The sequence below is a fragment of the Thermothelomyces thermophilus genome, chromosome 4, assembly GCF_000226095.1.
Source record: "Thermothelomyces thermophilus ATCC 42464 chromosome 4, complete sequence".
In the NCBI taxonomy this organism is placed as follows: domain Eukaryota; kingdom Fungi; phylum Ascomycota; class Sordariomycetes; order Sordariales; family Chaetomiaceae; genus Thermothelomyces; species Thermothelomyces thermophilus.
Genome location: NC_016475.1, coordinates 2,830,516 through 2,858,038, shown reverse-complemented (window position 1 = coordinate 2,858,038; position 27,523 = coordinate 2,830,516). Strand labels below are relative to the sequence as shown.

Below are 27,523 nucleotides of genomic sequence, written 5' to 3'. Positions count from 1 at the left end.
AAGTTTTGTGCCTGACGAGATGGTGGAACTTGTCCACGAGACTGCCCGAGCGCGAGTAGCCTTTGTCCTCTGGAGTAATGGTGACAGAACGCTGGACACTGACAGACACACAGGTATTTGCTGCAGACAGGCAGATTTGTGTTGGCAGATCTCTACGCCGATATGGCCCTATTCTGCGTCCGTTACTTATCCTCTGCGCCGTTCAGCTAAGGAGCTGTTGAGCCAGATGATATTGAGACGTACTGCCTCAGCGGCTACTATAGCTTCCTCGACTACGCAGTCACCAACTGGTGGAAGCACGTTAAGCAACCCAAGGTACTCGATATGGCGTCGCAACACCTGCGTAAAGCAAACTTGGACGCGGCGAGGATACTGGGTCGATTTGGGGATGTGGCTGACGCCTTCCTTTGGGCACTTCCACTGCGTCTTCCCTAAGATCCGACGCCAGCCGAAGAGTATAGGAAGGTGCAACTGCTTGACGACTGTTGCCCCCCCGAAAGTTATCCAGCGTATGGCGGAGGCGAGACTGAAGTTGCGATGGTCCTAGTTGGAATGGCCCGCCGCGGCGATACCCGGCGACTACAGCACTATCCGCGTGTTCGAGGGATACCTGACCCTGTTTGATGATGGCACACGTGTCTATAGAGACGAACCTCACCTGTTGTGAAATTTGAACACTGTGTTGTCTATCATCTGCAGCAGTCCCTGTCGGTTCGTAGATATCGTTCGGACGAACTTCACCTTCGCCCGAGACACGTGGGCGTCGGGTCGTATTCGGCCGGGCTCAATCAACTTAGACAGCGTAGAGGAGCTGATCGATCTGATTGTTGAGTACCGGAATCATGCCGACAATATGCTAAGGGACCTGATTCGGTTAGGCCTATTAGATGCCGAGCAAGCTCTGTCGTGCGCGGTAAAGAAGGACCGTAGAGTTGGTCGTAGTCGACATATTGTTTGAAACTAACGATAAGAAGATATTTGACACTATCATACAGGCTTACTTTCTTGCTAGAAGGCTTTCGAGTTGAAATACTACCGATGCCCTTATAGCCTGCCTCGACAAGGGGACAGAAGACCTCGACTACGGAGCTTGACTACTCGATAAGATCACGATCTTCTACATGTGCTTGTAAGGATAGAAAGCCCTGCCCTTCTCCCACCAACTGTTCCCGAGGTCACTTCTCCACCTCGTCCCCGTCCTCCTTCAACTTATCCTCTTCCGGCCCAAACACCCAACCCCGCTCCCAGTCCCATCCTTCCGGTTCGTCTGGATGACGCGTTCCGTCCTTAGGCCGCTCGATCCGCCTCCCATCGACATACAGGGGCGGATGGAGGGTATCTTCAAAGTACGGCGGCGGTCCGTTATCACACTCCTGTAGGTGCTTGTACGTGCTTGCTACCATATCGTCTAGTCGCTTGCTCCTGATGATATAGTAGCTATTTGCGCGCTTAATGATCTCGTGGATTGGTTGATTAGGGTTTTGAGAGAACTGGCTTCGTAAGTCCTTGTCGGATTCATGGAGGAAGAGATCGTAGCAGATAAGCGCGTACGGCCGGCGGCTTTGCAGCTTGATCGCGTTTAAGTGTATGGCAAAATGGGTTAGTTGGTGCCCGGCTGCTTCCGCCATGGCCTTGGTGACCTTTTCCGAGAGGTTTTGTGCCCAAGGGATGACATCCGAAGAGTGTCGAGACTCGGCCTTCAGTTTGGCGCGGAGAAGAAACCGTACGCCGGCCTGGGTCTGCAAGGCCGTACGGGTCATGTCATCTATGTGGTACTCTCTGTCTCCGGGCATTGTAGAATGAAATAAAAAAGTGTAGGGCACGTTATGTTAGAGGTTAGGTACAACTAAGGGGCCTTAGGATGGATGATGCGGGGGCGTGATATAACCTGGGAACTTGGAAGGTTTCGGCGGGGCAGGAATGGTACAGGATATACATACATACAGTCTGCAAGACTGCCTTGGCTTAGTTATCAGGCGCGCGCTAACAACCGAAAGTGGGCCACACTATACCTATGGTTCGCAATGGCCATGGGCCGACTCGACGCGACCGCGCAGGCCGAGTAAATCACCCTACTAGCCATCTACCACTTTCCGCCGAACTCGCACTTATCACCACGTGCCACGGATAGCGGGCACTGCTTCAGCCGCCGAGAATAGGACGTTGAACACTTGGAGAATCCCCTTCAAGCCAGCCTACTAACAATCCTACTAACCTACGAGAAGCCGCAGAGAAATGGCAAAAGAGGGAGCATAAGCTGGAATGATTACTGCATGGGCTATAAGGAGATCAGGACATATCTGCGAAATGGTCAATTGGTATTAGTTGCCCTGTGTGTGTGTATACGTGGCCAGGGACCAACATTGTGACGCTGCCCCACTCAAGAAACACACCAACAAGCCACCTATAAATGGATATATGGTCCTTTGGCCCCGAACGCCGCCTCTCCCAGTTCCAGGTTGGTTGTCATGCCGATTGCCGCGCGCCAACAGCGCAGCCAGGGGTTCTCCCAACTTCTGGAATCTGGTGGCAGCGCAGTGGCACTCCCTGGCCATGACCTGAGTCCATGACCTGAACCCCGGCGTCATGTCTGACAGGCGCTCAAACAGGTATCGTGGTTCACGGCGCTCGGCCGGCTGCTTCCCTCCCCGATCACACATCCTATGATTTTGAGCGGCGCTCATGTCACACTTCTGTTCCAAATCCCTTTTCCGACCTGCTCTGCCACCGTGTGAGGGTCCCCTGAGACGCACCTAAGGCCGCTTCGAAGGCCACCCACGTCGGCGTCTCTCTGACCAAACCTTGGATTATCAAACCTTTCCAGTGCTTTGCTTCCAGAGCTGGCCTTGATCTGATTTTAGACGCCCCGGGAGGTGGGGGTGGGCGGTTATCTGGAGCAAGCCGAGGTGGGACGCCCTCCTCCCTGGCCCTGCGCCAGAAGCCCCCCCCCCAGAGAGATAAAAGGTTCAAGGACGATCGAGAGAATGACGGCTCTTCGTTGTCAAGCAAGCACCATCAACTATTCACAAGACATCCTCTACTTCTTCAAGTGACAGGCCACTCTTCCCTAGTACCTACCAACCTCTTTTACCTACCAATCTGTCAGTAACCTCTCCAGCTTATCTATACCCAAGATGTGCAGTTATACCCAGATTCTCTGCCGCCGTAACGGTTGTATAGGCGTTGTGCGAAGCCGCATGAGGCGATGCCGGAATCGGCCGACGGGGCCAACGTGCCCGGCCACGGCAGACAACGTCAGCCGCCCCAAGGGTACTGAACTCTGTGCTGGGTGTCTTAATCACGACTCCGGCTACTATAGTTCGAGCTCGGACTCAAGCTTTCATTTGAACTAAGGGATCCGTTGCCCGCCAGGTAGTATACCAGTCTCGACAGGTGAGTTTCTCTCGATGCTGTCTCTAACAACTAGTCACGAGGGGGAAGTGGTGATTACCCGTGCCCGCAAAGAGTGAGACAGGACTGACTATTTCTCCTATCACAGACCGAGAGGTGGCACCGGCGGCTTATTCTTTAGTTTTGTACTTGAGCAGGCGACATTGGCTGGTCGAAGTCGACTGCATCAGGCAAGCGAGGGTCATCAGGAGTTAGGGGGGTACCATTTCAGGCTTGTACTCTAGCAAGCAAAAATGTACCGAGATTATTAAGTATTACTTAACTCGTTCTCGTTTGTTCTGCGGCCTAGTACGCGACTCTGCCATTTACGAGTAGATACCTGGGAGTTGTGGTGTCGTTTTCCACTCTTACTAACTGCGAAGGAACAACCCTTGACACACTGGCGCCACGCCCAACGGCGGGTGTGCATCCGGCACAGTCACCAGGGTACCTAAGTTACGACCATGGACTAACCTCTCGCTCTTCCACCGTTGCCTACTACCGCGAGGGAGCCCCAGATAACTGTGCAGGAGTGTAATGAACAGCACGGCTTTGGTACCAGAACATTTCCTCGGCTTGTCCTAGTGAGAATATAGGTCTACTATAAATATGGTTATAGTTAGTTAACTTAGTTAACTAGTTATAAGATATTATGTACCCATTAGAGTACAGCGTACTGCCGCAAGGTCAATTCGTAGGCCGTCAGACGTAATAGAACGGGTTCATGCCGATTCTCATCCCAAGCTGCTGGCGTCCAGGGGTTCTCTCGGGCCGGGGCCGGGGCCGTGGCTGGCGGTCATGCGGCGGGTATGTACATGTTTGCCGTGTTGGTTTCAGACTTTTCCGGGGTCGTCGTTGTGCTTAACCGCAGGACTGTCTGCCATGCCTTTCGTCCCATGTGTGCGCATTTTCACATCCCATCTCTCATCCCTTCTTGTGTCCCATCTCACATGCCGCTTCCCATTCTTTGCCGCATCCTTCCGGGACGACGCAGAACATCCAAGGTTTAGTGGGGATACCGTTTGTTGGAGGTGCTCAACTGGTCGCTGCGCCGCACTTGTTGCGCCTGAACGGTTGTGCGGCTCAGGCGGGTCCACTGTCTACACGACGCCGTCGAGCATCACATACCTCATTGGCAGCGGGTTCCGAACCGGCGAGGTAGCGGACGCCACGAAGCACGCGCCAAACAAAGCTGCCACTCGGACCAGTTGGGGGAGTGGGGGGGGCCGATCCAGGGGCCGAAGTGAAGGTTCCCAAATCTGGCCCGCAGCAGAGCCCAACGTTACCGGCAGGCACTCTTGGTCCTGTTGGCCTACGCACAGTGCATCCTCAAGAGCATCAAGGGCAAGCCCCTTTTCCACTTCATCGACCTCGAGATCAAGGAGTACTGGGACTACCTCGTCTTGTATGACGAGTTCAACGACGGCGGCAAGGCATGCCAGCAAGTCGTCGAGCGGGACGAGCAAGCCCTCCAGATGACCATGCACTGGCAGATGGATGGCCACCTTCCTGTCCATCCGGCTGCAGCCCACCTTCCGCGACTGGGTCGTCGAGTTTATCGAGCTCATGCGCGGCATCAAGCGGCCGGCCACGGGCTCCGACCCGACCGCCACGCCGCGCCTCACCCAACTCCCCCTCCGCAACACCGCCGCCGGCCTGGCCGAGGACGCCACAGGGCAAATAATCCTCGGCAAAGCCTTCGAGAAGCCGGGTCTATATCGAGACGGTGGGTTCGCAAGGGGTGGATGATGATGTGAAAGAGGCCGATGTTGTTGTTGTCGGTGATCCCTCGGAGATATTACTGGAAAGAGAGGTCGTCGAAGTCGGTAGTAACTCAGAAGATGTTGATTCCGTGGATGTGACAGTGATATACGTGGACGTCTCTTCAAGCGACATAGTCTCCATCGTCACCAGGAACCAGTCAGCATTGGCAGCAATTAGACAACCACGGCAACAGTCCGGCCAAAGCACCATACGGCAAATATACGAGTCGACTAGACTGCACCAACAAAGAGGAAATTCGGTCGAGTTCCTGTGGATACCAGCGGAAAGCGACTTCCCGTTGGGATCAGAAGCTAAAGCGGCAGCGCAGAGGGCGACAAGGCAGGGACATACACCCCGCTCAATTCCTGGCCCGAGAGATCCAAGGGTATCGCGTTTGCGATAATTTGAATCCAAGATTAGCCATGCTGGGCCGCAACCTTTAGCAAAAATGCTTGTATATTGAGCGGCCAGCATCACGATATGGGCCTGCCTATAACTCCATATCGAGCATGTACCGCTGCCAGATCCCAAGGCGCCCTTTATCTCGGGATGGTAGTCGGGAAACAGCAATGGTTTTGGCGACCATTTGAAGCCCTGTTCGATGAGAAAGTCGACTATGTCCGGTCCTTTGTTTAGAAAGGCGTAGCATCGACATTGTTTCCTTGTCAGAAGTGTCAGGATTATGGTCTACTCATCGGTGAGAAATTTGCTAGTACCTTAAAGGGGTTCTTGAGACGCTTGGGTAGGGGGGATTCTGAGCCAGAAGACCGCGGCTCGTAGTCTTGGGAGTCGCCGCCGTAGGGGGAGTGAGAGCGATTCAACCAATGTAGTGAGCGTATCCGTGGACTTGTGGGGAACCGACACAGAGAAGGAAGTCGGAAGGCAAGGCAGAGTGGGCCCCGCCAACTAACTCACCCCATTCGTTGGCGTCACCGTGTAGTGTCCCGTTTGGGAAGTCGGGGTACTAGGAAAGTGATTGGCACAATAGCGGTTGGATCGGTTTTTGGCCGCGTGAGTTTGATCTCTCTTGTTCTTTTCCGCTTGCCTTGGCGGCACAGGTTTTACTGACTAGTCTTAGCGCCGAATGACGTGTTTTGTCTCTGTCGCGTTCGTCGTGATTTAAATTTGCTGGTCTCGCCGGGAACTGATGGGGACCCAAGGGCATGATCGACATGGATGTTGGCGTTGATACGGATGGTATGGAATGGTCAGTTGGCAGCCGTCGCAGCTGGGATCGCGAGGACTGGATCGGCGTGCTGGAGCGCCGAGTAATCCGTACGTCCAGCCCTGCGCCTGGATTACCCCGCAAGCCCAGTTGTCAACTCAGCTGCTGCGCCTTGCAATTGCTAAGACGAATACAGGTGGGATCGCACGTGTTTGGTTGGCCAAGAACAAAATTTGCAACGTGTTAGTGGAACTTGTGGTCGAAAGGCTATGTTACGATCACACCGCGGTATAGATGAGAAGCGGAGTTAGGAAACGGAAGAGTAAAACCTGAGCAATCACATTGAACCGCGCACACAAGACTTACGGTTAAGGAGGCATGGTTGATATCGGAGAGAATCGAGGTGCAAACAAAGGAGGAGGGTAGGCAAAGTGAGAGAGTAACGAAGGTTCATTTCCCGTCACTGCTATCTCCCGTTTCCATTCCCTACGTTGACTTTCTTGATCTCAGAAAATCTGGCCAGCCGGATTGCTGCCAGTGGGTGTCCTCGTCTCTACCGGGCTGACCTTGCCCACGGTCAATACATGATTAGCTATGCGCAACAAAATCCAATCATCTTGCACACAGAGTCATCAGTTCCGACTGTTTCGAAGCCAAGTCGGATCTTTATACCCACTGGTCGCAGCAGACGTTAATACCCCTGGAGCGCCCCCGTCCCAGCGCTGACTTGCCAGGCAGGGCTAATCATTCACTAGTTTATATCCTGTATGTACTGTACATATATGCCACACTTGTTCCTATCCGACTGCCCATGATGGCGCGTGTTCATCTGGGTCTCTCCTCATTACACATTGCATGTCTTCGCGCGCGCCCAGACAACCTTTGACCGGACCCACGCTATCACCACTCTGTCTTGATGGACTGTATCTCAAAATGAAGATCATTTGTCCCCCTGAATGAGCACTCAGATTCGGGCCAAGCTACGCACCATGTCGAGTCAAGAGCAGCCTGCCGCCTCGCTAGGGACCTTGTGAAGAACGACCGGGTCTGAACCGTAGAGGCTTGCTTGTCATCCGCGTATTATCGTTTGGCAGCCCTCTCCGTATCTTGCCATCCTCGAGAAGAGGAAGAAGAAGAAGACAGGATGGAGAGAGGTGGGTGAGGAGGGTCAGTCACACTCTCTGTTTCTTCGTTAGGTATGCTTTTCCTTTTCTACTAGTTCTCTCCCTTGCCTAAAAAAAACCAAAAAAAAAAAATCTTCAGAACATGCACAAATACATTTGCAGCGGCATCATCATCACTCCCCGATAAGGCAAAACCAAACACAAAATAGCAGAAACAGCCAAAGAAAAGCCGCATACAGTTGTAGCTCCGGTTGGGGTGTGACCAGACTAAGTCAGAAGCAATGCCGGCCAGACACAACGGCCCCGACACCCTGCCAGTTCTTCCCCCCCCCACTTTTTTTTTTGTTTTCACAGTTTCCCTTCCCTCTTCTTCCTGTCCCTGACCTCCTGCATGCTCCTCACGAGCGCGTAGATCGTCTGTAGCCGGGGCATCTCGACGCCGCGGGCCCTCGCGATCCGCAGGGGGTTCCCGAGGATGACCTCGACCTCCATGGGCCGGCCGGCCTCCCAGTCGAGCAGCATGCTGGGGCGGGCGCCGACGTTGCGCTCGGTGCTGGCCAGGATGCGCTCCGGGCCGGCGGCCGAGGGCGGGAACCGGCGCCCGCCGAGCACCCGGGGCGCGGCCTCCCAGATCTCGCGCATCACCCCGGCCAGGTGCCGCCTCAGCTCCGGGTCGCGCACCATGTCGGCGTTGCCGCGGCCCCCGGACAGCACCGCCGACGGGTTGAAGGCCGCGTTGATGCACAGCTTGTGCCACCGGATCGCCTGCAGCGCCAGCTCGTCCTCCGCCAGCTCCACATCCCGGATGCCCCCCAGGCGCGCCCACCAGTCCGCCAGGATCGCCGCGCGATGGCTGCCGACGGCCTGGAGCCGGCTGATCATCGCCTCGTCGCTGTCGCCGTTGCCTTCGGTGCCTGCAGGGCTACTTTCGCGGGGGGAGGAGTCGGTCGGGGTTAGCGCACCAGTTGCGTCATCATGACCTTCTTTGGGAGCGTGGGCCCCTGATGATGATGATGATGGTGGTGGTGGTGGTGGTGGTGGTGACGGAGAGGAGGAGGAGGGGGAGGAGGAGGAAAAGGAGGCTGAGTTGGAGTAGGGACCGAGGTGGATGCGGGTCCAGCGGTTCTGGCGGATCGTCCCGGGGGACGTCTGCTCGGCCGAGATGACGGTCACGGCGCTGATGATGGGCGTGGTCGGAAAGCGGGCACGGTAGGGCTGCTCGACGCCGACTCCGTTTTGGATCAGCACGATGCAGGAGTTGGGCCCCACCAGGGGCGCGATGAGGGCGCTGTCGTCGGAGCGGTCGGGCAGGGCCTTGGTGGTGACGATGATGTAGTCCCACTCGCGGGGCCCAGCGCCCGCCGACTGCGGGTTGACGGCAGCAGCGGCTACCGAGGGGAAGACGGCGTGCGGGCGGAAGACATAGTCGCCAAACGTGCGGGTTTGCAGCTGGACGCCATTCTCGGCGAGGGCCTTGTAATTGGAGCGGGCTATGAGCGAGACGTGGATGTTGTGGGATGGCTGGCCGGTTCGTCAATATGCAGGCAGATACAGACGGGCGTCGACGGCTCTCAGGAGATCGCTTACATGGTGTAACCGTGAGGCGTAGAAACACCCAACGGCTCCCGCGCCGACAAAGACAACATGAACGGGCCTGCTCAGGTCAATCTCATTGCGCTTTGCTGGTGTTCCTCCCCCAAGTAGGCTGCCGTACCTGTTCGGGTCCGCGCCCGGTCTCAAAGACTCTAGACTGGTCATCGCTTCGGGACTTCCGCTGATCGGCCTATGATTCTTAGAACCTTTGGCCGTGCCTTGCCAAATCTTCCCTCCGCTGCTTCTGCCAAGACAGGATGGCGTGCAATTCGTGCGGATTACACTCTGTATAGTGTATCACGATCCCGGTCAGCCACAAACAACGATCAACCCGTCCTCGCCTCCGAAGTGCTTGACTCAGAACGGAGTTTTCCGTACAGTACACACCAAATGTGCGACCGATCGATCTGCAGTCAGAGCAAGCCTCCTTCCCTTTGGAGAACCCGAGACACCGCCCTGAGAGAGTCGACCAGAGTTCGGATCCGAGTTCTTCTTGAGCCGGCTCCGGAACCAATTGAGGTTCTATTTTTTCCGTGGTCAAGTCGTGTACGACACAGGGCTATTTCAACAATTGGCAAAAAAAAAAAAAAGAAACCAACTTGTAAGATACACTAAGCCGCCGGCTCTCATCACGCAAGACCTCGATGCAACATCTAACGAATGAGCGGAAGGCGCAGTACGAAGGGTGTGGAGACCGAGGAAACCCCACCCCTTCAATCCCCCAGCATCGCACGGGCTTGCCCTGCGTGAATGCGGGTCCGAACCGAACCGAGCCGAACGTGCAAGGTATCAGTCAGGTCGGGTACCGGTCCAAAACGTGAGCGAATGCAAACACCGGCACGGGACTCGGCGGGCGGGTTCCTTCCACGGCAAACCAGGATGCCGTCACGGACATCCACATTTGCCTTTCCTATGTCCTCTTCCCGTCTCCCGTGCACACAAAGTGATTCGTAAGTTGCACAGTGACCAATGAGTGTTGGGGCGGCAGTCGGATCTCGGGCGGGAACGCCGCTGTGGAATGTAGGTAAAAAAAAGAAATGAAAAAAAAAAAAATCAATCTGTGACATTGCGGCGGTGGCCAAAGATTTATGTTGTCTTGTCCTCACTTACAGAAGGCATTGCTTACAGTGAACGTTTGTCTCTTATATGTATGTACATACACACATACGTATGTACGGATTACATACTTACATGCAAAGACACCTACCTGATCCTGCGTCTTGTCTGCCTGAATGAATGTGCGACATTCACTCAGGCACCTGCCTGTCTCGTCTCAGTCTATCTTTGTCATCGAGAGACACTCAGCCGGGTCCCCCACCCCCTCCCCCCCGGGGTCCATTTCAGCGACCGTCTGCGTGGGAACTCGGCGCGGACCTGGGGGCGTAATTGCCGGCCTCGGACCTGCCCGTCAACAAGATTACCCGTCTCAAAAAGGATGTGCAGATGCAGCATCTCGTGACTGACGCAGTGCCAACAATAGGATCTAACACATAATTACACTACTGTGGTAGATAGATATGCTTCGACTAGCGCGCGTCATCGGATAAGGGAGCTGGTGGGACCCTTCAGTCGTCGAATCTTGTAAAATCTTCTCCGGTGCCGCACTACTAGGTTCGGAACACAACTTCGGATTGCAATCCTGTACATCATGGTTTCGCCCTGCGGAACCGTCGAGATCACAGCCAAGAAGGATGCACAAGGTGACAGACTTGGCGTCGTCATTCTGGGGACTGGGTCAACCAAACTAGTCAAGATGACGGGGGGCTCCGTTTCCTGCTCTCAGCGTCTTCTTGGTGACGCCACGGGAGCCCCGCGTCCCATGCAGTAAGGGGAGTTGATGTCCTACAAGTAGTTCCAAGTGAACGGTATGACTACCTGCTAAGATAAATATATAGTGTACATATAGACAAATATGATCGCGGAGCACATAGGGTGCTCGTGGGATCTTGGCGCTGTTACCGCGCGAACCCGAGCGCGATAGGTGCATGCACAAGAACGTAAACAGACTGTCTGCTATGCATTGAATGTGACCTCTACTGATTCCCGGGTCTCCTTGAGTATCAAAACGATTTCTCAACACGGGCGCCCAGCAACGGGTCAAGCAAATCTGATCTATGCCAGCGGCATCCGTCCGCGCCCAACGGGGTAGAAATGACGGCGGACGTAGGTAAACACGAAGAGAGTGAGTACCCGCCTTGGCAATTGAGACGTCGTTGGACCTCATCGTCCGTACAATCCCCAGAGTAGCCTGCTCTGTGTGGGAAACCATAACGAGATATGGTACGCACGTGTTGGTGCGGGGCAAGAAGCCCCGGTTTTCCCACGCCGCTTTACCTCCCGCAAGATACGCTGAACGTGCAGAATGCACAAACGGCCTCGTAGGTTCTGCTTCGTGCGAATCCATCTGAGAATGTTCCATGCCGGTTTTCTTGGGACGAGTCTCGACTAGCTGACGCAGGCAGTAGATGTAGTGGGATCCGCACCGGACTCACGACTCTACACCAGAGGTGAACCGACGCCCGCAGCCACCCTAGTGTGGGCGTAACCGGACGATCAACCGAGACGGAGCGGTCAGGCATTTGAAGAAAAATGTTGTTTTCGTCACTCGGGGTACTGTATGAGACGATGACAATGACAAACTCGATGGCGTCGATAGGCGCATTGCTCCCACGCCAACCTGTGGGGTTGAACGTGGGGGTTTGCCCACCCTTGTTTGACGCACCGCCTGCACTCCGGCCCCGATTCTCACTTGAGTCGCGGGGCAGACGCTTCGGTCGGCACTTGCTCGACCCTCCGGTGAGAAGCTTAGCACCAGGGGGATCAACAACCCTTTGGCCTCTTCCGTCATCGGCACCAGCTGGGGCTAGTTGACGTAAGCGTTGGGAACGCCACTCCAGTGGTCATAGGTTAGGTTCCCGGTTTTAAAGCAACGGGCGAGACCGTCGTGTAGCCCGGTAAAGGTTCTGATGTGGCTGGCGCCACCGTACCGACTCTTCGGTTTAACCGTCATGCGAGGTCGGCGTTGCCGGGATGCCCTTGACCCAGACAAACGCTGTCTCAATGTCCTGCAATCAGACTTCCATATTCCCGGCAAATGGACTTGACTTGTAGGCCTACACTAGTGTATGTAGCGTACACTAGTGTATGGTACGACGCTTTCACTGGACGGACACCTCCAGCGCAGTGTAGACCGTAAGCACCTCCGGTTGGGGCACCGCCGGATGGAGCCGCCCGCAAGGTTCGGGAAGGCTGATCAAGGGCTGAACTATGCTTGCCTAGCATCTTTTGCCAGGCAGTTGTCAAAAAGCAGCCGCTATGATTTTGACAGTTCAATATCCGGATGATTCTGATCTTCAGAATGCAGTAGCGTTGAGAGTCCTCAACAAACCGTGCACGTTCTTGTTGGGATTCAGCCAGCGTTGTAATGAGCTAGGTGCGTTGTGTGAGCGCTCGCAGGCTCGAGGGTTGGCGCTCGGACCCAGTCGTCGAGTGTGCTTGAAGTGGTGTCTTGAAAGCGGGAGAACCCGGAGTGTTTGAGGCCAGGTAGTCAAGAACTGGCCCGTGATGTTGGGTCTTGTGATGAGACGCTGACCCCCAAGTAAATGAACACACACACCCGTTCATCAACGGCTACGGGTCTGCGGCTGGGCAATTAATTGGGCCGGTCTTCACAAGTAGTGCCATCCTCTCATGAACGCCAACCCGCTTAAAAAAGGAGGGCCAGTTTCGGCTCTGACCTGGAGTTTGTGACTGAGCCCCGGAGAGTCAGATGCCAACAATTCTCGTCCCGTTCCGGTTTGTTGGCGGTCAAACACGGCATACGTCGCGGCAGGCCAGAAGGGCAAAACGTCGGAAAGAGAACGCCGACGTTGCACGTTCTGCTTGCTAAGGTCTTCTCGGAAACAACGAGATGGCCCGACTGCGCACGTTTGCGCGGTGGAATTCGACCGGCGAGCACGTGGGAGGTTCCGCTGTCATTGATATTCAGGATATCCCGAGGGCGTGTGCCAGGGAACCGAGTGCTGATCTTGAGTCGATGTGCCATGTCCGCGACTTTGGTGCGATGGGGCGGTGGTGAGTTTCAGGCCGAGCGAAAGAGTTTTGTGCCGCTGGTTGATCCAATTTGAGTGGTTTGTCGGCCAGAGCAAAGCTGGAGACCAGTGAGCACGAGCTAGGTAGACCGGCAGAATATGGCACAAATGCCCTGCTGGCTTGTCGATGTATATGCATGTGTTATATTAATAGAGGGCGTCGGAAGGCTTCACAGAACGATGGGTAGATCGCCCAAAACGGTTCCCTCTGCATTACTGCGAGCAAAGAGAAGCTTCCAGGCAGGTGCGAGATAAAAAAAAACAATTTTACACAAGGAGGGGCGACAATGATGCCCCGTTGCAATGAGCGCCCGATTGGGGCCTGGCCCTGACCCACTGACTAACGTTCGTCGCGGGTGCTCTCAACCTCCACGCAAAACCCCAATCCGGGGCACACATTCAACATGATTGAAATGTAACATTGGAACGCAATGCCAAGTCGATTCTCGATCCGACAGATGACCAATTGAAGTTGTTGGAACTGTTGCGCAGCAGGCGTCTTGGGTTTGTAGGTTGCATGATCACTCCTTGCATTGGTAGGATACCTACTGTGTACACTGAACGCGTGCAGTGTGGGAGGGTAGGGAGACACTGGACTGCATAGCCGTCAAACGCCCAAGCCCTTGGCGCTTTCAGAAGAATAAACGGCGATCTCTTGGCCAAGCCCCAGCAGTTATCCGGCCGCACGCCGGCGATGACACGGCGAATTTTGTCAAAGATGCCGGCTTTATCACTTGACCCCGCTGCCCGCAACAGGACCAACGGAGCGATCGGCGCGCCTCGGCGGCGGCTGGACATTTTGCCTCTAATCAACCACAGTGCCCTTGATGCAGGCGGACGGGAACGCGAGTTCAAGTTGAATATATGTATGGAGATACCTAGGTACTCACATCTCATGGAACATATGCCCAATATCATAACCCACCCTGTACACTACGTTAGTTGTCAGGTATCTACGAAGGTTCCTCGTGTCACCTACCTAACGAAATATAGGGCTATTGCTCGTTATATCTTCATGTTACCCGCGTATGGATGTACAAACCATGGCATTCAGGCACTTCAGGTGGGTAAGGTGGGTACATACCGAGGCACTGTGCAGCAAGAAAGATATGGTGGGCAGGATAGGTTGTAAAACGCGGATAATATCACGAGCGCCTCCAGGAGGACTCGAGTTTCAAGTCGCCGGCGTGAATCCGAAGAGCAGTTTGGCTAGGGAGGTAGCTAGAAACATTGTGTTACGAGCCACGACATTCGTGGGCCTACCGAACTTGACAGCTGCAATTGTAGCATGCGCTTCTGGGAACCGGGATCTGACTTGTCAAGCTGGATGGCCCTCCACTCTTCCGGGGTGGTTGCTTGCTCGGTGTGGTGACCTGTCCTGTGACGTGCAGTTGGCGTAGATCATGTGCACTTGCCCAGGCATGCTGGGAAGAATCGTGAACAGCTTGTGTATGTCCGTACATATCTCAGTGAGTGCACAAGGCAGGTACCGTCCGGGATGCATTAATTATAACATGACCCATGGATACATCACCTTAATATTACTACTACTACTAGTATGAGGGAACGCACATGATAAACGGAACCTGTCTCTAAGTCGTTTTCGAAGGAGGGCAAAATGGTCCCAGGAATTGCGCCAGCCATGTCTGTTTAGACTACGCAGTATGTATGTATGTAATCCGTACATACATACATACATACCGTATCTACTTAGGTAATCCGTAGATACAACTCGTTAGGCTTGCTGCCTTTCGATTGGGGCGTTTACCAGTCTCAGGAAGCGCCCGCCACGGGGAGGCTCTCGAAGCGGGCGGACACCCCACTCACAGCTAGGGTCTTCCTCAGAGTCCCCGTGATGACACCGAGCCTTTCGTAAGGTGCAGCTCGAATCCGAAGTGTACTTCGTACCGCTAGTAAGAGCCAGCAACAGTCCAGCGATGACATGGGCAAGTGAAGGCAGAAGAACGTGGCAGTCATCACGCTGTCAAAATTCCCGTGCCTTCCACGCATCGGAGACTCCGGGGATTCCCGGCCATGCCTAAATCAGCTGGGCAACCTCGACAAGAAGGGGGAGGTGGGGTGGCCGGAAGGCTGGAATGCACAATCCTGATTCTTGCGCAGTTGCCCTGTGCAGATAGCTTTTCAAGCCGAAAAAGCAGACCGAGTCCAGAAGGAGCCCACTGCGGGAGGCAAGTGGGAGCCGACGCTCGGGGAAGGAGCACATTGGGGTTTGCACTCCTCGTTTCCTCCAATGGAGCCTCCGCCTATCACGTTCGCCAGCCCCCATGAGGTTCCATTGCCCTTGCCCTCTTCCAGTCTTCACCACCATAAACACAGCGCCCACGCCGCTAGGGCCCGACTTAACGCCAAGCCCCTTGTCAGTCAAGCCCCATCTCGTCGCTGTCCATCAAGGAAGTTGATGAACTCGTCATTCGCCTACTGGTGTACTAACACTGCGTCTACTACCACTTGTAGACCGCGTAGCAGTAAAGTACTGTACAGGACGGTACATGTGTATACAAAAACAAATAGACCGCGACCGTTTGACACTCTTTGTCGGGAACGGCAGTAACAGAGCAGTCAACTAACTATCTTGTGCTCTGTCTCCGGTGGTCAGCGGTTCATTCCGTCAGGTGCAACGCCGTAACTCGTACAACAGCGTCAGCAATATCTGGCACTGCTGAAGGGGTACGGATTATGCTACTACCGGACTTGTAAGTCGTTGTATGTAGTATGTATGTATGTACTTGTATCTTTGTTACCTTTTCTCCAACCCCAAAACATTATCCCCCCCCCCCCCACCTCTTCCGCCAAGCAGCAGCACGTTGGCAGCTTGTCCCAATCTGGTTCCCGTTTCGTCACTCGCACCCGACCTTGGCCTGCTAGGCCAGGGCAGCCACAAGCCTGTCGACAACCCGCACCCTTCCATCCATCCATCCTAGCGCCCCGTTTCGCGAAGCATCCACATCCGCATGTGGGATCCCACGACGACCCTGATGATGAAGCGCGCTCAGGGCAGTGTCCCACGCCGGGCCGACACTTATTAATAAGGAGCCCACCTTCCTCCCCAGCCGGTTCGGAGCCTCGCACTGCTGCGAAGCTTTTAGTTTCGCTTTCATCAAGAACGTTTCTGCCCCTGCCCGACGGCGCTCTTATCCTCAGTAGCACGAGATCCACCTGCCTACCTTGACCACTCGCACGTACCAGAGCTCGTGCTGGTCTCTTCTGTTCCCTGCACGTCATGCTGGGCCGAAGTAGCTCCAGCTAGGTAGCCTCCAACAAACCCTCTTACGGAAGAAGCCCGCCCGTCGACCTTGTTTCGCGGTTGCCCCGGCTGGTCGGCATCGTCACCCAGTTGGTAAGCCGTGCCGTCAGTGCCGTTGGTGCCATCAGCCTGCCCAGCGACTCGTGTTTCGCTTGTCGGTTGGCACTGCATAACTCGGCCAAAGCGATTTGCTGACCTAAGGTTCAGCCGGCTCGCAAGGCGAACTCTTCCGACATTGGGCAATCCCGCCTCTCGGCCATTGCCCTGAGATCCCCACATCGTGCGACCACTCTCCGGCCGCGCATCGCGCCCCGTCCTCCTCGGAGTTCCTGTCCCACCAGCCCGAAGTAGCCGACTTACACAGGTACCTTTGCGCCCCGTCTCCACCGGGCAGCCGTCAACGACCTCGACCAGCGGCTTACCCCCCAAAATCTCCACTCAACCCACATTATTTTTATTTCTTTTCCTAGCCGGCTTTTTGGCCCTTTCGAGTTTCTCGACGACAACAGTTTGGTTTTGGCTTCGTTCCGGAGTCATCGGCACCCTGTACCGATGTTTTTGGGCGGGCGTTACCCCCAGCAATGACCCTATAGGCGGTGCATTCTGCGACCCTCTCCTGTCTCGAACCCGTCGCGCGCGCGGGCGTTTCCGAAAGCTTTGCTTCTCTTTCCCCTGTCGGCTTCGCAGCTCCGACAGCCGTCGTCGCCCGCCCTTTTTGCGACACCGCAGCGAAGCGTTCACTCCCGGACGTTGTTCCGAACCCGCAACACTACTGGCCCTGTCTTCTCAGCAACACGCCGTCGTGCGACTCATTCGCGATGCTCATCGATGGTGAAAAGTGGGCTTGCGAGGCCTGCGTGCGAGGCCATCGTGTCAGCAACTGCCAGCATCATGGTGAGTGATTTTCGCCATTGATTCCTTGCATGCAGTCGCCGTTTTTTTTTCCCCCAAATGGTTGCAGCGCTTGGGCGCGTTGGTTGCTTGGCTTGGCCCGCTGTAACCGAGGGGCAGCGGAAGTTCCGCAGCAGAGCTGCAGCACACGACAAGCTTCATTGGACCGAGGGGGGGGGGGGCCGGGGCCTGCCGCTGCCCCTGGCCGCCCGCCCCCTTTTCCCCTCGGTGGCTCCAACCTCGATGGGCGCCCATCTCCAATTGTCTGCCGCGGGGTGACGGGGACGGTATGGGGAAGCTAACCGCTGCTTACAGATCGGCCGCTCCAGCACATCAACAAGAAGGGGAGGCCCGTTTCGCAATGCCAACACTGCCGGGCAATGCGCAAGTCGCGCTCGGCGCACGTGAAGTGCGACTGCGGCGAGAAGACGCAAAAGTGCGTGCACTTGAGACCGGTAGTGGAGGGTCACAAGGGTGAGCATTGTCGCGTCTAATTGATCAAGGGCTCTGCTCCTCTGACTCCTGACCTCTGTTTGCAGAAAGCTGCTGCTGTAACCATGGCGGCCGCTGCACCTGCGCATGCAAGAGGGAACCCAAGCTGGACACGGTACCCGAGTCGGACTCGGACGAGCCCGTTCCATCCCAGCCCAAGATTGCCAAGGCAGGCTCCCGTGTGAGACGCCGGGCCAACACGACCAACTCGGATGCTTCTCTGTCTTTCGACGCCAATGGTCATCACAAGCCGACGTACAAGCACGCCAAAGCCTCGCAGAAATGCGGACCGTACAATCTCAACCGCGGCCACTCGATGTCCAACGCGGGCAGGATGAAAAACCGATCGATGGACGATCTCTTTGGCGCTGGTGCGGTCGGCGATCCTGCACCCGCCACCGGGAGCGATAGCAGCAGCGAGGCGATCGCACAGAGGCAACGCCGAGTCAAGTCGGAGGCCACGTCTCCTTTGCTGGAGGGCTCCTCCTCGTTTGCCCAACTCAACGGGCAACTGCCGCCCCTTGATCTGTCGGGCATCAAGTACCCCCCGTACATCCCGAACAGCGCCGACTTCTTTGGCGCCCTGTCGGATTACGAGCAGCCCATGTTCAGCGCCGGTTTGAGCGCGGCTTCGGTGGACTGGAGTCATTACGAGGGCCTCGAGCTTGCCGGCAAGACTGCCGACTTTGCGCCCTCGAACTACAGCCAACCGCAAAGCTACGGCGGGTTCGATTTTACTGGGTCCGAGATTCCCACCATGACGACAACCACTTCGACGTCCGGCGAGGTTTCGGAGGCGGAGGACTTCTTGTCGAACCCGCTCGACGAGTTCGACACGTTCCAGAGCAGCGCCTCGATCAGCGGGTACGGATTCGGCCACCCGGCCGTTGACTTGTTTTCCGCCCCCGACCTCACCAACCTTGACGTGGACGACTTTAGCTACATGAAGAAGGATGCCAGCAAATTCGTGCCGACGCCTGCAACCACGGCCGGTGACGACCCGACTCTGCTCACCACCAGCGCGCCAGCCTTTGGTGGTCTCACGTCGCTAGACGATGACTCGGGTCTTTGGATGAACGATTTCGGCATGCCGACCCTGACCGAGTCACCCACAGAAAGCAACATGGCGTCGTTCTGGGACAGCCAGTGATGCACGGTGATACCCGTTATCGACCGAGATATACGGCCTTTTGCTCCTTTAGCTCTCAGGGAACGTCCTTCCGGTCGGTCAGATCTGGGGCCATGGCTTGGATTCGATACGCGTTCTTGGTGTCACATACACCTACCTCTTTCTTGGGCCACCAGAATGCGTTCCCCCTGCGATCACAAGCTCATACACATAAAGAAGCAAGGCAACGCGACAGCGATCTCGGGAGCACATCCTCTACCAACAACCTGGCGCAGAAGGGGAGATACCATTTCTTTTTTGACGCAAACAGAAAAAAAAACAAACTTTCCTTTTTTTTCGGGCATGATAGTCGAACGACATGATGATGATTTCTCTTGTCCCTATGATGTATCTGCATCATATGGTTCATACATGTACCGTCTGGTCCTTTTCTCCTCTGGGGTTACCTCGTCACGATCTGGCCGGCCACGTGCGTTCTGGGCGTTACTGAAAGAGGCAAAGGTAAAAAAAAAATTGGGGTCGATGGGAGAGGCATGTTTCGCTTTCTGGGTGTGTGCTCTGAGGCATCGAAATTTTTGCGATGACCTGCTGCTACACTTGTGTGGCTATTTGATTTTCCTGGACGGCATATATGCCTTCCGCATTTACGTTTCGCGCCGGCTTGGATGGTCTCGGACGACCATCCCTTCAACTGCCTATCTTGCTACACTGGTCATTTGCCGCTCGACCATGACGATGTGGGGCGCATAGAAGAAAGCTGCGAGTATGGATGGGTGGCACAGACACAGACAGAAGAAGAGAATAAGCAGCACATCAAAACGTTTAAGAAAAGACAGAAGAATAGAACTGACACTTCTTGTTGGGTTGGGTTGACTCGACTCGCTGGCCTGCTCCAGCATTGCTAGTATCCGCACTCGGTATAATCCGTACATGCTGTGAGCTGAGCCAACCCCACTTGTCGCAGGTTTGTTGGATCTACAAAAGGGGGAGGAGGATGGTGGACGTGTCACCGAGATACCGGGGCGGATCGGCACGAGCGGCACGTTTCAACCACATTCCTTTCATTTTGCGTGTCTACACGGTAGATCGGGCGACTTTGGTGGAAACGCAGGCCGTGCGGAGTCCCCGCCAGGTCGCCCCAACCGGGCAAAGCTCGGCCTTTTTGGGAGATTCTTTCGGCACTGCGCGGCAATACTGCGGCGAGTGGCGGGTGAAGTGGATGTAATCCAAACTGCCATGATTTTCGAAAACGGTTCGAAGCGGTGAGCGACTGCGTCTGAGCCTGGTCCCGGTCCAGTTTCGGGGTTCGGTCCCACGCACTTTATGAATGAAGCGAATTAAGCACACAACATTACGAATACACGACAGAGTAAGCATACAAGTACTTATTATGTTTGTATGTACAACTTTAATCTCTTCATTGTTGTCACTAATGAGGCTGTATATATATATATTTAAAAAATAACAACGTTTTTCACCCGGTTCATATGCCGTATTAGTTCTCGAGAGGAAACCCAGGTTTTTGCTCACACACTACATAGTACGACGCTGTAGGTAATCTTGGCAGTTAGATATTTGCTGCGCTAAGGTCGATCTCCTGATCGGCGCAATCCGTTGTTTCCCGATCTTAGGGTGTAGTGTACGGATTACACTAGTGTACGGTATAACTGCGTAACCGAGAGTGTGTAGTAGCCTTACATTAGTGTACCTTGGTGTACGGGGTTTCCAGGAGAAGCCTAGCGGGGGGGACTTGGACTGCCCGGTGACATATTCTGGGGCAGGACCCACGCCCCGCTCTACACTACACTACACTACACTACACTACACTACACTAGTGTAAGCTCTGCCGATTTGTCCCTGAAATCCGTACTGTACATACATACATAATCCGTAGGGATTAACTACTCTCCGTACAGTAAGTACTTGGTATGTTATCCATAATAAGGGACTTCTGGGTATGTCATAAGGTAGCTACGGAGGTTGGCCCCAAAAGTCCACCCCCCAAGGCATGCCAAGCCCAGGCTGCTGACAACGTGCGAAGTGCATATACAATCTTGTTTATACTGTAATTTCTATTGCAAATTGATCTCCACCCGCACATCTGGGTTTTTCCCTACCCAACCTTGATGCCAGAGCCTACGAATCTCCCAAATATAGTAGCCGTGATAATTCTGGAGCGTTTTGGTAAGCTGTCTTTCCAAGGTTAATAGACCTACTCTAACTAGCTCAGTACCGACAGAGCCTACTATGGCTAGAGAGTCCGAAGTGCCCGCAATGCCCGAAATGCCCGCAGTACCCGAAGTACCCGCAGTACCCGGAGTCCCCCCTGGGCATGGCAAACATACCACTACACTATTGTCCACGAACACAGGCGTTGACCCGAGGAAGATAGACTTCGTTAGGGAGAGCTGGAGTATCTAATACGTGGAAGACGTCAGCGACAGACTTAGAGATAGTTAGGCCAGAGGAAAGCGACATAACTGCTGGTAAATTGACCTCCTTTGATTGCAAGTAAAATAGCAAATTGAATGCTGTTTCAAATGCTTAAAATAAGCCTAGTTTTGAAGTGTTGGATAAGTCTGGAAGTCGGGTTGGAAAAAAAGTGTGTAAGTGTCTATTGCAGTGTCAGCTGACTATACTGTATGCCAAGACCTTGGCATCCTGGGGAATGGGGGGTGGACTTTTGGGGCCAACCTCCGTATGACCTGTATGGATTACGTGCATCCTTGGTGCTTCTTGGTTGCGACCCGCAACGAATGCAAAGACGGAACGTTTTCAGTTTTAATTTTTTTTTTCGAGGTTCGACCAACCAGCCGTCCCCCTGCACCTCACACATCCGAAGCCATCGACCGAATCGCAACGATCCGTCGGTTCGGGTCGGTTGTCGACGGGCGTCGCATCGCATCCAAGCGCGGCAGCCTCACTTTTTCTCATCCGTTTTCCGGGTGGTTACGGAACTAGTTGGGTTGATTTTCTTCCCTATGCTGTATGCTTACACTACATAGTACCCGAACGCCCCTTACCGGCCGGTCGTGCGTGCGGGCGTGCTGCAGGTTGTGGTGGGGCTGTGCGGTTCTAGCGCGGTGCGAAGCTGGCGGCGCCATTGGTCCCCCCGGATATACTGGCATGACATGCGGGGTGCAATCGATGTTTTCGTGAACCCTTGAGCTGTCAGGTGGGTTGGCCCAGCTGGGGAAGGTCTTGTATGTTGGTGGTGATGGTGGCGGTGGTGTGCGTGTGCGTGTGTGTGTGCCTTTATGGATACAAGGATGGGTGTGAAAAAATGTAACCAATTATGTGTGGGCGGGGGTTGACTTGTCGAGTCGTAAAAATATAGAGAGAGAGAGAGAGAGAGAGAGAGAGAGCGCGCCACTGGGTTGGCTCGTTAAGGCCTAGCTGACTTTTTGGTGCTGCTGTACGTAGTATGGGCTACTCCGTACGGAGTAATGATTCTTGTTTCTCCTCGGCTTGAGTGGAAAGAGGAGCTGGGGACGGCAGATTCCGGACATGCGACACGGTGGTCATGGGCCTTCGAGCCCACGGTTTTTTTTTTTTTTTTTTTTTTTTTTTTTCAGTGAGGTCCCTATATGGCTTTCCGGTGCGAAGAACGGATAGTGAAACCAATATCAAGGGTATCAAACAATGAAGGTCCGGACTATGGAACAACAGGGGTTGGAAGGAAACAGAGAGGAGGCCAAGAAATTACTGGAGCAAGGAGTCGCGAGGTGCAAGCCTTAACGGCAGGGCGACACAGAAGGAGACAGCAGACCGGCCCGTTTTGATCCGAAAACGACGCCTCGTGTCCTATTCAATGCCCGTTGGATATCCATTACCTCTTCCTGTGATCCGGGTATACTACAGAATACAATACAACCGCTGCTCTCAATCGATCACAATTAGAAAACGGACAGTGCCGAGCAAACATACCCTCTCCAAAACATCGTCTGGCACGGCACGGGTATCATAACCCCTTTTACTAACCCCACCCTGCTTCGTTGTTGCTCTAGGACAAGAGAGCGCTAGGACAAGAGAGCGCAACAGGCTCAACTAGCCACCGACCCGAGCAGCGGTTGCGAAGGCGAATGCGCACCATTCGATTGCTCTGCGCCGTCACCGAGTAGACGGAGCAGTGACCTGGGACCCTCTTCCCTGGACGTGGTAGATTGCGTTCCTAGACGATTATCCCGACATCCTTTGGCTCATCGAACCAAGTGAGGTACCCCCGTCTCAATATCGCGCGCACATCTACCTCTGGTTGCTGCTGTGACTGTTGCTGTTGCTGTTGCTGCTGCTGCTGCTGCTGCTGCTGCTGTTGTTGTTGTTGTTGTTGTTCTTCTGGTGACTGTCGTTGTCGTTGCTGTTGTTGTTGTTGCTGCTTTGGCTCCGACTGTTGCGGCTCCTGCTGCTGGACATGCCCATTCTCCCCTGTTTCCTCCGCCTTCATAGCAGTAGCAGCGGCGGCAGCGGCTTCGTCGGTCAGGTGCTCATTCGGAGCAACCGACGTTGCCGTAGGCGCGGTAGCTGGGGCGACAGTTGGGGCGGCGGACCCGTCCACCGCAGTTGCCAGATCCGCCAGTTGCTGCAGGTTCTGACTGGTGGTGGTAGGAGCAGTAGTAGTGGTGGCATTTGGCTCAGCCGCACCCGGACGAGCTTGGAGCTCGGCGAGTTTGTCACGCACGGCGCCGTTCAATGGCGAGGCTGCTATGGGGCATTCGAGAAAGTCCTTGGTAAGCCGGGAGGCCTCCTCGCGGGCGTCGGGGAAGCGGTGGGATTCCAGCAGGCCGAGAGCCGCAAGGATGACGAAGTGGTGGGTGACCGGACTGACGAGGTCGTTCTTGGCCAAGAGGAGCCCGACCAGGTACTTGGCGGCCTGGAGGATGTTGCCGGGCCGCTCCGGCAGATCAGGGGACAGAAGTTCCGACACGAGCCTGATGTGCCAATAGGTCAGGTCGAGCACATAGTCGGTGCGTTCGGTCGGGAAGACCCAGTTCATGATGTGGCTGATGCCAGAAACCATCCGACCAAGAGATGCGCCCTGCTGCGTCATGGGGTCGCTCACGGGGTCCATGGCGATGGGCAACGCAAGCGCGAGGATGTAAGACATGCCTGTCAGTACCGGTTAGTCAAGAAGGAAACCGGGCCACGAGGCGGCCGCCCTCCTCCGGACGGACAACTTACGTATCAACGCGTACACAGCCTCCCCTACGATGTGCTTCAGGCCCGGCCGAGCCACGCCGGCCTGATCGGCAATCAGGGGAGGCTTGGCCATTGCGAGCGCGTGCCACCGGTCTAACATGACCAGCACCCACCAGGTCCGCAACGCGACGTTGTCATCCGAGTTAAGGTCCAGGTCGGAATTCGGATCCGGGTCGACCGGCCACCGGTAGATGTCCATCGAGTAACCGAGCCCAACGGCTCGACCAAGGATCTCGGCTTTCGACGGGGCGCGAAGCTGACCCTTGCCGGGCGCAAGCCCCTGGAAGTCCACAGAGATCGCAGCCATGACTAGAGTCTGGAGACGGACCAGGTCGGTCACGGAAGAGCGTGGCTTGCGCTCGGCTTCCCACTCGGTGAGCAGGCGCCATGTGATGGCAGGGTCACCATCCACCTGGCCGGTCGGACCGGGGAGGAAGTGTTTGACCATGGAAAAGAACGCGTTGTAGAAGGCATTCTGAAGGCCAGGAGGCGACTGCCACACCAGAGATTGTACCCTTGCTTTGCTGCTTGCCAGGACCGGAAAGGTCGGGTGGATGACCTCGAGATAGCTGGGGCAAACCGATTAGTCGTCGGCTGAGCTCTAGCACTGTGAGTCCCCATAACGCTTTTGTGTATCACGTACCGGTTGAAGACGGCGTCGTCAATCTCGGGCAGTTGTTCAGCCTGATGCGACGACCCGGGAGGCAGCCCGTTCTGCGAGATGCCGTCCATCATCTCGGGCTGGCCTTCCGGGCTCACATCGCCCGCCGCGCCAGGAAACTGTATTGGTGTCGCCTGCTTCATGGCCAGATCAGGCGGATTTGGCGGAACCTGGGGTGGTGGCGGGTAGGGTAGGATGAAGGCGGGTGATATCCTGTTCGGGGACGGGGTTTGGAATGTTCCGCCGCCAGAAATGCTAGAGAAGGGCCGCTTCCTGCCGTCGTCGCCCGCTCCTGGAGATGCAAATGCCTCGCTGGACTGTCTCCTCTCCAGACCGTCGGCGTTGGTGTTGAGCCGACCTTCGATCATGTTGAGGCGGTCCGCCAGTTCCTTGATGTACCTTTGGGGCGGGGCGAGTCAGCGGCTGCTCCCTCCCCTTTGGAAAAGAAAAAAAGAGATTGGATAGGCCCGGTCGAGCAAGAAGTCGGGCCGGAACTCACTCACCCTTTACTTGGCCCACGCTTCTGCGGCACACGGCTGAACAAGCACTGGGCGTTTGAGCGGCGGCAGTTGGAACAAGGCTGGTCGGTGGCGTCCGACTGGGCGTCGCACTTGATCTTCTTGCGGCGGCACTCGTCGCACGCGCGCGACACTTTGGACCGTTTCCGGGGCGGGGTGGCGTCGGGCAGCTGGTACTGGCCGTGCGCCTGAAGGTGTTCCATGGACATGTGGTGAGGGAGGTGGGGTTGCGGCGGCGGGTTCGGTCCGTAGTGGTGCTGCGGAGGCTGGCCCGGGTGTTGCATGACCTCCTGGAGCTCGTGGTGGTTCGGAAGCTCGTGGTTGTGGTTCTGGAGCTCGTGCCCGTGAGACTGCATCTCGCGTTCGTGGTTCTGCAGCGACGCCTCGAGCTGCTCCTGGAGGTTTGGCTCCTCCTGAGGCTGCACCTGCCCCTCCTGTCCGTCTTGGGGCTGCATCGGCTGCTGGTCCTGTCCCTGATCCTGGACGGCGGCAGCCATAATGGGCGCGAGGCCTTGGGTGAGCTGGGCGGCAAGCTGTAGCTCATCGGCGCTCACGGGCGGGCGGGAATTGTGCTGCTGAGATGCCGGGGAGTCCTGGAGTTCCTGGAGCCGGTGCAGCTCATGGTGCTCGTGGTGCTCGTGGTGCTCAGACATGGCGGGGAGCGCCTGATGTTCTTGTTGGGGCCCCTGCTGGTCCATCTGGGGTTCGAGCTCTCGGTGCTGGGCGAGCTGCTCATAGTACTGGGCCTCTGTGCTGTCGACCATGGGGGAGGGATAACTCTGCTGCATCACGGCGCCATCCTCTGCCTCCGCGGCGTCCTTCTTGTCGTCCATGGCGGGACGCCAAGTGACTAGAGATGCGTCGGGGATACCAAGAAAGCAGATGCGCAAATGTTCAACACCTGGCGAGCTTCCTTGGACGGAGACGCCCTGAAAACTTGCGCACTCCCTGACGAACGCGACAAGTACGACTAACCGGCTGCAACGAAAAAAACCTTAGTGGGCAATCAATCTACCACGCTACACTGGACCATGTATTAGCAACCACTAGCAGCGAGATCACTCGACCGGGCCAGCGGCTCGGTCAATTGATTGTTGCTATCAAGAAGTGCGGACATCGAAAAAAAAAAAAAATAAAAATAAAAACATGGTGTTTTGCGACAATTGACAATTGGGACGCCGACAGCATGGCGACGACACCGGTAAGTGCCCCTCCCGGGCCGTGCCATCCTTTTGTGTTCTGCGTAGAGAGAATGAATGCGATGCGGCCCGGTGGAAACGGGCGGATGGAGCCATTGGAAAACAAACAAGGCCTGAAACGTACCTTGGCTCGGCCAGGAAACTATTCCCAGTCGGATCTGGATCTGGGATTATTCGTCGCTGCGGAAGAACTGACAGCTCCGATCAAAAAGAGGGAACGGAACTGGAAGGAGTTTTCACCGCGTTTCGGCGAGCGGAAAAGTTCTTGCGGGCTCACAGAAAGTTAAAGCGGGGAATCAAGGCTACCCCTACCTTGAATTCATGAGGCGCATGTGAGGTGTGGCTTGAACTGAGTACGTGTGAATTGGCCTACCACACGGTGGAAACCGCAATGCTCCTCGGATCGACGTAACCATGAGCGTAGGTTAATTTTTTTTCCTCTAAAGTGTACAGCTCTAGCGTCATGGTGACCAATAAACCGCATGTATCATTGCGTTGATTCGTCGAATTTTCTAATTTAGAAGAAAAGAAAAGAACAGAAAAGAAAAGAAAAACGGGTACTCCGTAGAGTCCCAAGAGATGTGTTTAGAGCAACCCAAAGTTATGATTGCATTTAATTACCAGAGTAAGTGGCCCGCTGTCTACCTCCATGGCGCAAATTACCTTTTTGTAATACACGTACAGTACATGTTTGGACTTGGAGAACAAGCCCTGACCAATAAGTCGAGCACATGGCGAGGCGTCTCCTCTTCCGCAAACAGGGAGCAGAGAGAAAGTGGAACTAGCCAAAGGGTATATATATAGAGAGATATATATAAAATAAGAGCGGCGATACGCAGACCACTTTTCCATTAAAAAGTATTTCTGGGTTGCCCATGACATCGCGTAGCAGGGCAACCGGCTTATTTCAAGGTGTGAACATGGCAAGAGATGGTGAAGGTGAGAGAGAAAAACAAAAGAGGAAGACGAGGCCCCTTCCGCCGGTTCCCTGCTGCTGCTGCTGCTGCACAGCTCCACAGACAGCGACTTGCCCGATGCGGGTTGT

General features: G+C 55.3%; 5 protein-coding genes across 5 annotated transcripts; 2 read left to right on the top strand and 3 right to left on the bottom strand.

The window, feature by feature from the left end:
• Positions 1-887: 887 nt before the first annotated feature.
• MYCTH_2307016 (uncharacterized protein) lies at positions 888-1,899 on the bottom strand. Its single transcript, XM_003664269.1, has one exon. It carries the CDS (start codon positions 1,791-1,793, stop codon positions 1,176-1,178), a length of 618 nt encoding a protein of 205 aa, XP_003664317.1. The 5' UTR covers positions 1,794-1,899; the 3' UTR covers positions 888-1,175.
• A 2,100-nt stretch (positions 1,900-3,999) lies between these two features.
• On the top strand, positions 4,000-5,139 carry MYCTH_2111310 (uncharacterized protein; the record flags this gene model as incomplete). Its single annotated transcript, XM_003664268.1, has 4 exons — positions 4,000-4,008; positions 4,063-4,197; positions 4,683-4,795; positions 4,884-5,139. The coding sequence occupies 4 exons, from the start codon at positions 4,000-4,002 to the stop codon at positions 5,137-5,139; spliced, it is 513 nt and encodes a 170-aa protein (XP_003664316.1).
• Positions 5,140-7,442: 2,303 nt separating this feature from the next.
• On the bottom strand, positions 7,443-9,616 carry MYCTH_2307015 (uncharacterized protein). Its single transcript, XM_003664267.1, has 3 exons — positions 9,158-9,616; positions 9,031-9,097; positions 7,443-8,964 (listed from the first exon to the last, which is right to left on the bottom strand). The coding sequence occupies exons 1-3, from the start codon at positions 9,199-9,201 to the stop codon at positions 7,792-7,794; spliced, it is 1,284 nt and encodes a 427-aa protein (XP_003664315.1). The 5' UTR covers positions 9,202-9,616; the 3' UTR covers positions 7,443-7,791.
• Positions 9,617-16,489: 6,873 nt separating this feature from the next.
• On the top strand, positions 16,490-19,016 carry MYCTH_2307010 (uncharacterized protein). Its single transcript, XM_003664266.1, has 4 exons — positions 16,490-16,546; positions 16,600-17,286; positions 17,599-17,757; positions 17,823-19,016. Exons 2-4 carry the CDS (start codon positions 17,211-17,213, stop codon positions 18,923-18,925), a joined length of 1,338 nt encoding a protein of 445 aa, XP_003664314.1. The 5' UTR covers positions 16,490-16,546; positions 16,600-17,210; the 3' UTR covers positions 18,926-19,016.
• Positions 19,017-22,880: 3,864 nt separating this feature from the next.
• On the bottom strand, positions 22,881-26,320 carry MYCTH_2307005 (uncharacterized protein). Its single transcript, XM_003664265.1, has 4 exons — positions 25,265-26,320; positions 24,744-25,160; positions 24,083-24,669; positions 22,881-24,010 (listed from the first exon to the last, which is right to left on the bottom strand). Exons 1-4 carry the CDS (start codon positions 26,110-26,112, stop codon positions 23,076-23,078), a joined length of 2,787 nt encoding a protein of 928 aa, XP_003664313.1. The 5' UTR covers positions 26,113-26,320; the 3' UTR covers positions 22,881-23,075.
• Between the last annotated feature and the right edge of the window lie 1,203 nt (positions 26,321-27,523).

What these genes read in the sequence shown, in the direction of transcription:
- MYCTH_2307016 (XM_003664269.1), bottom strand. Translation starts at nt 1,793, where the DNA reads ATGCCCGGAGACAGAGAGTACCACATAGATGACATGACCCGTACGGCC.
- MYCTH_2307015 (XM_003664267.1), bottom strand. Translation starts at nt 9,201, where the DNA reads ATGACCAGTCTAGAGTCTTTGAGACCGGGCGCGGACCCGAACAG. An exon ending in CCGGGCGCGGACCCGAACAG is followed by an intron (nt 9,098 to 9,157) that starts GTACGGCAGCCT and finishes TGACCTGAGCAG; the next exon opens with GCCCGTTCATGTTGTCTTTG. An exon ending in ACGCCTCACGGTTACACCAT is followed by an intron (nt 8,965 to 9,030) that starts GTAAGCGATCTC and finishes CGAACCGGCCAG; the next exon opens with CCATCCCACAACATCCACGT.
- MYCTH_2307010 (XM_003664266.1), top strand. Translation starts at nt 17,211, where the DNA reads ATGCTCATCGATGGTGAAAAGTGGGCTTGCGAGGCCTGCGTGCGAGGC. An exon ending in CAGCAACTGCCAGCATCATG is followed by an intron (nt 17,287 to 17,598) that starts GTGAGTGATTTT and finishes CGCTGCTTACAG; the next exon opens with ATCGGCCGCTCCAGCACATC. An exon ending in GGTAGTGGAGGGTCACAAGG is followed by an intron (nt 17,758 to 17,822) that starts GTGAGCATTGTC and finishes CTCTGTTTGCAG; the next exon opens with AAAGCTGCTGCTGTAACCAT.
- MYCTH_2307005 (XM_003664265.1), bottom strand. Translation starts at nt 26,112, where the DNA reads ATGGACGACAAGAAGGACGCCGCGGAGGCAGAGGATGGCGCCGTGATG. An exon ending in AAGCGTGGGCCAAGTAAAGG is followed by an intron (nt 25,161 to 25,264) that starts GTGAGTGAGTTC and finishes CCCGCCCCAAAG; the next exon opens with GTACATCAAGGAACTGGCGG. An exon ending in GGCTGTGTACGCGTTGATAC is followed by an intron (nt 24,011 to 24,082) that starts GTAAGTTGTCCG and finishes CGGTACTGACAG; the next exon opens with GCATGTCTTACATCCTCGCG.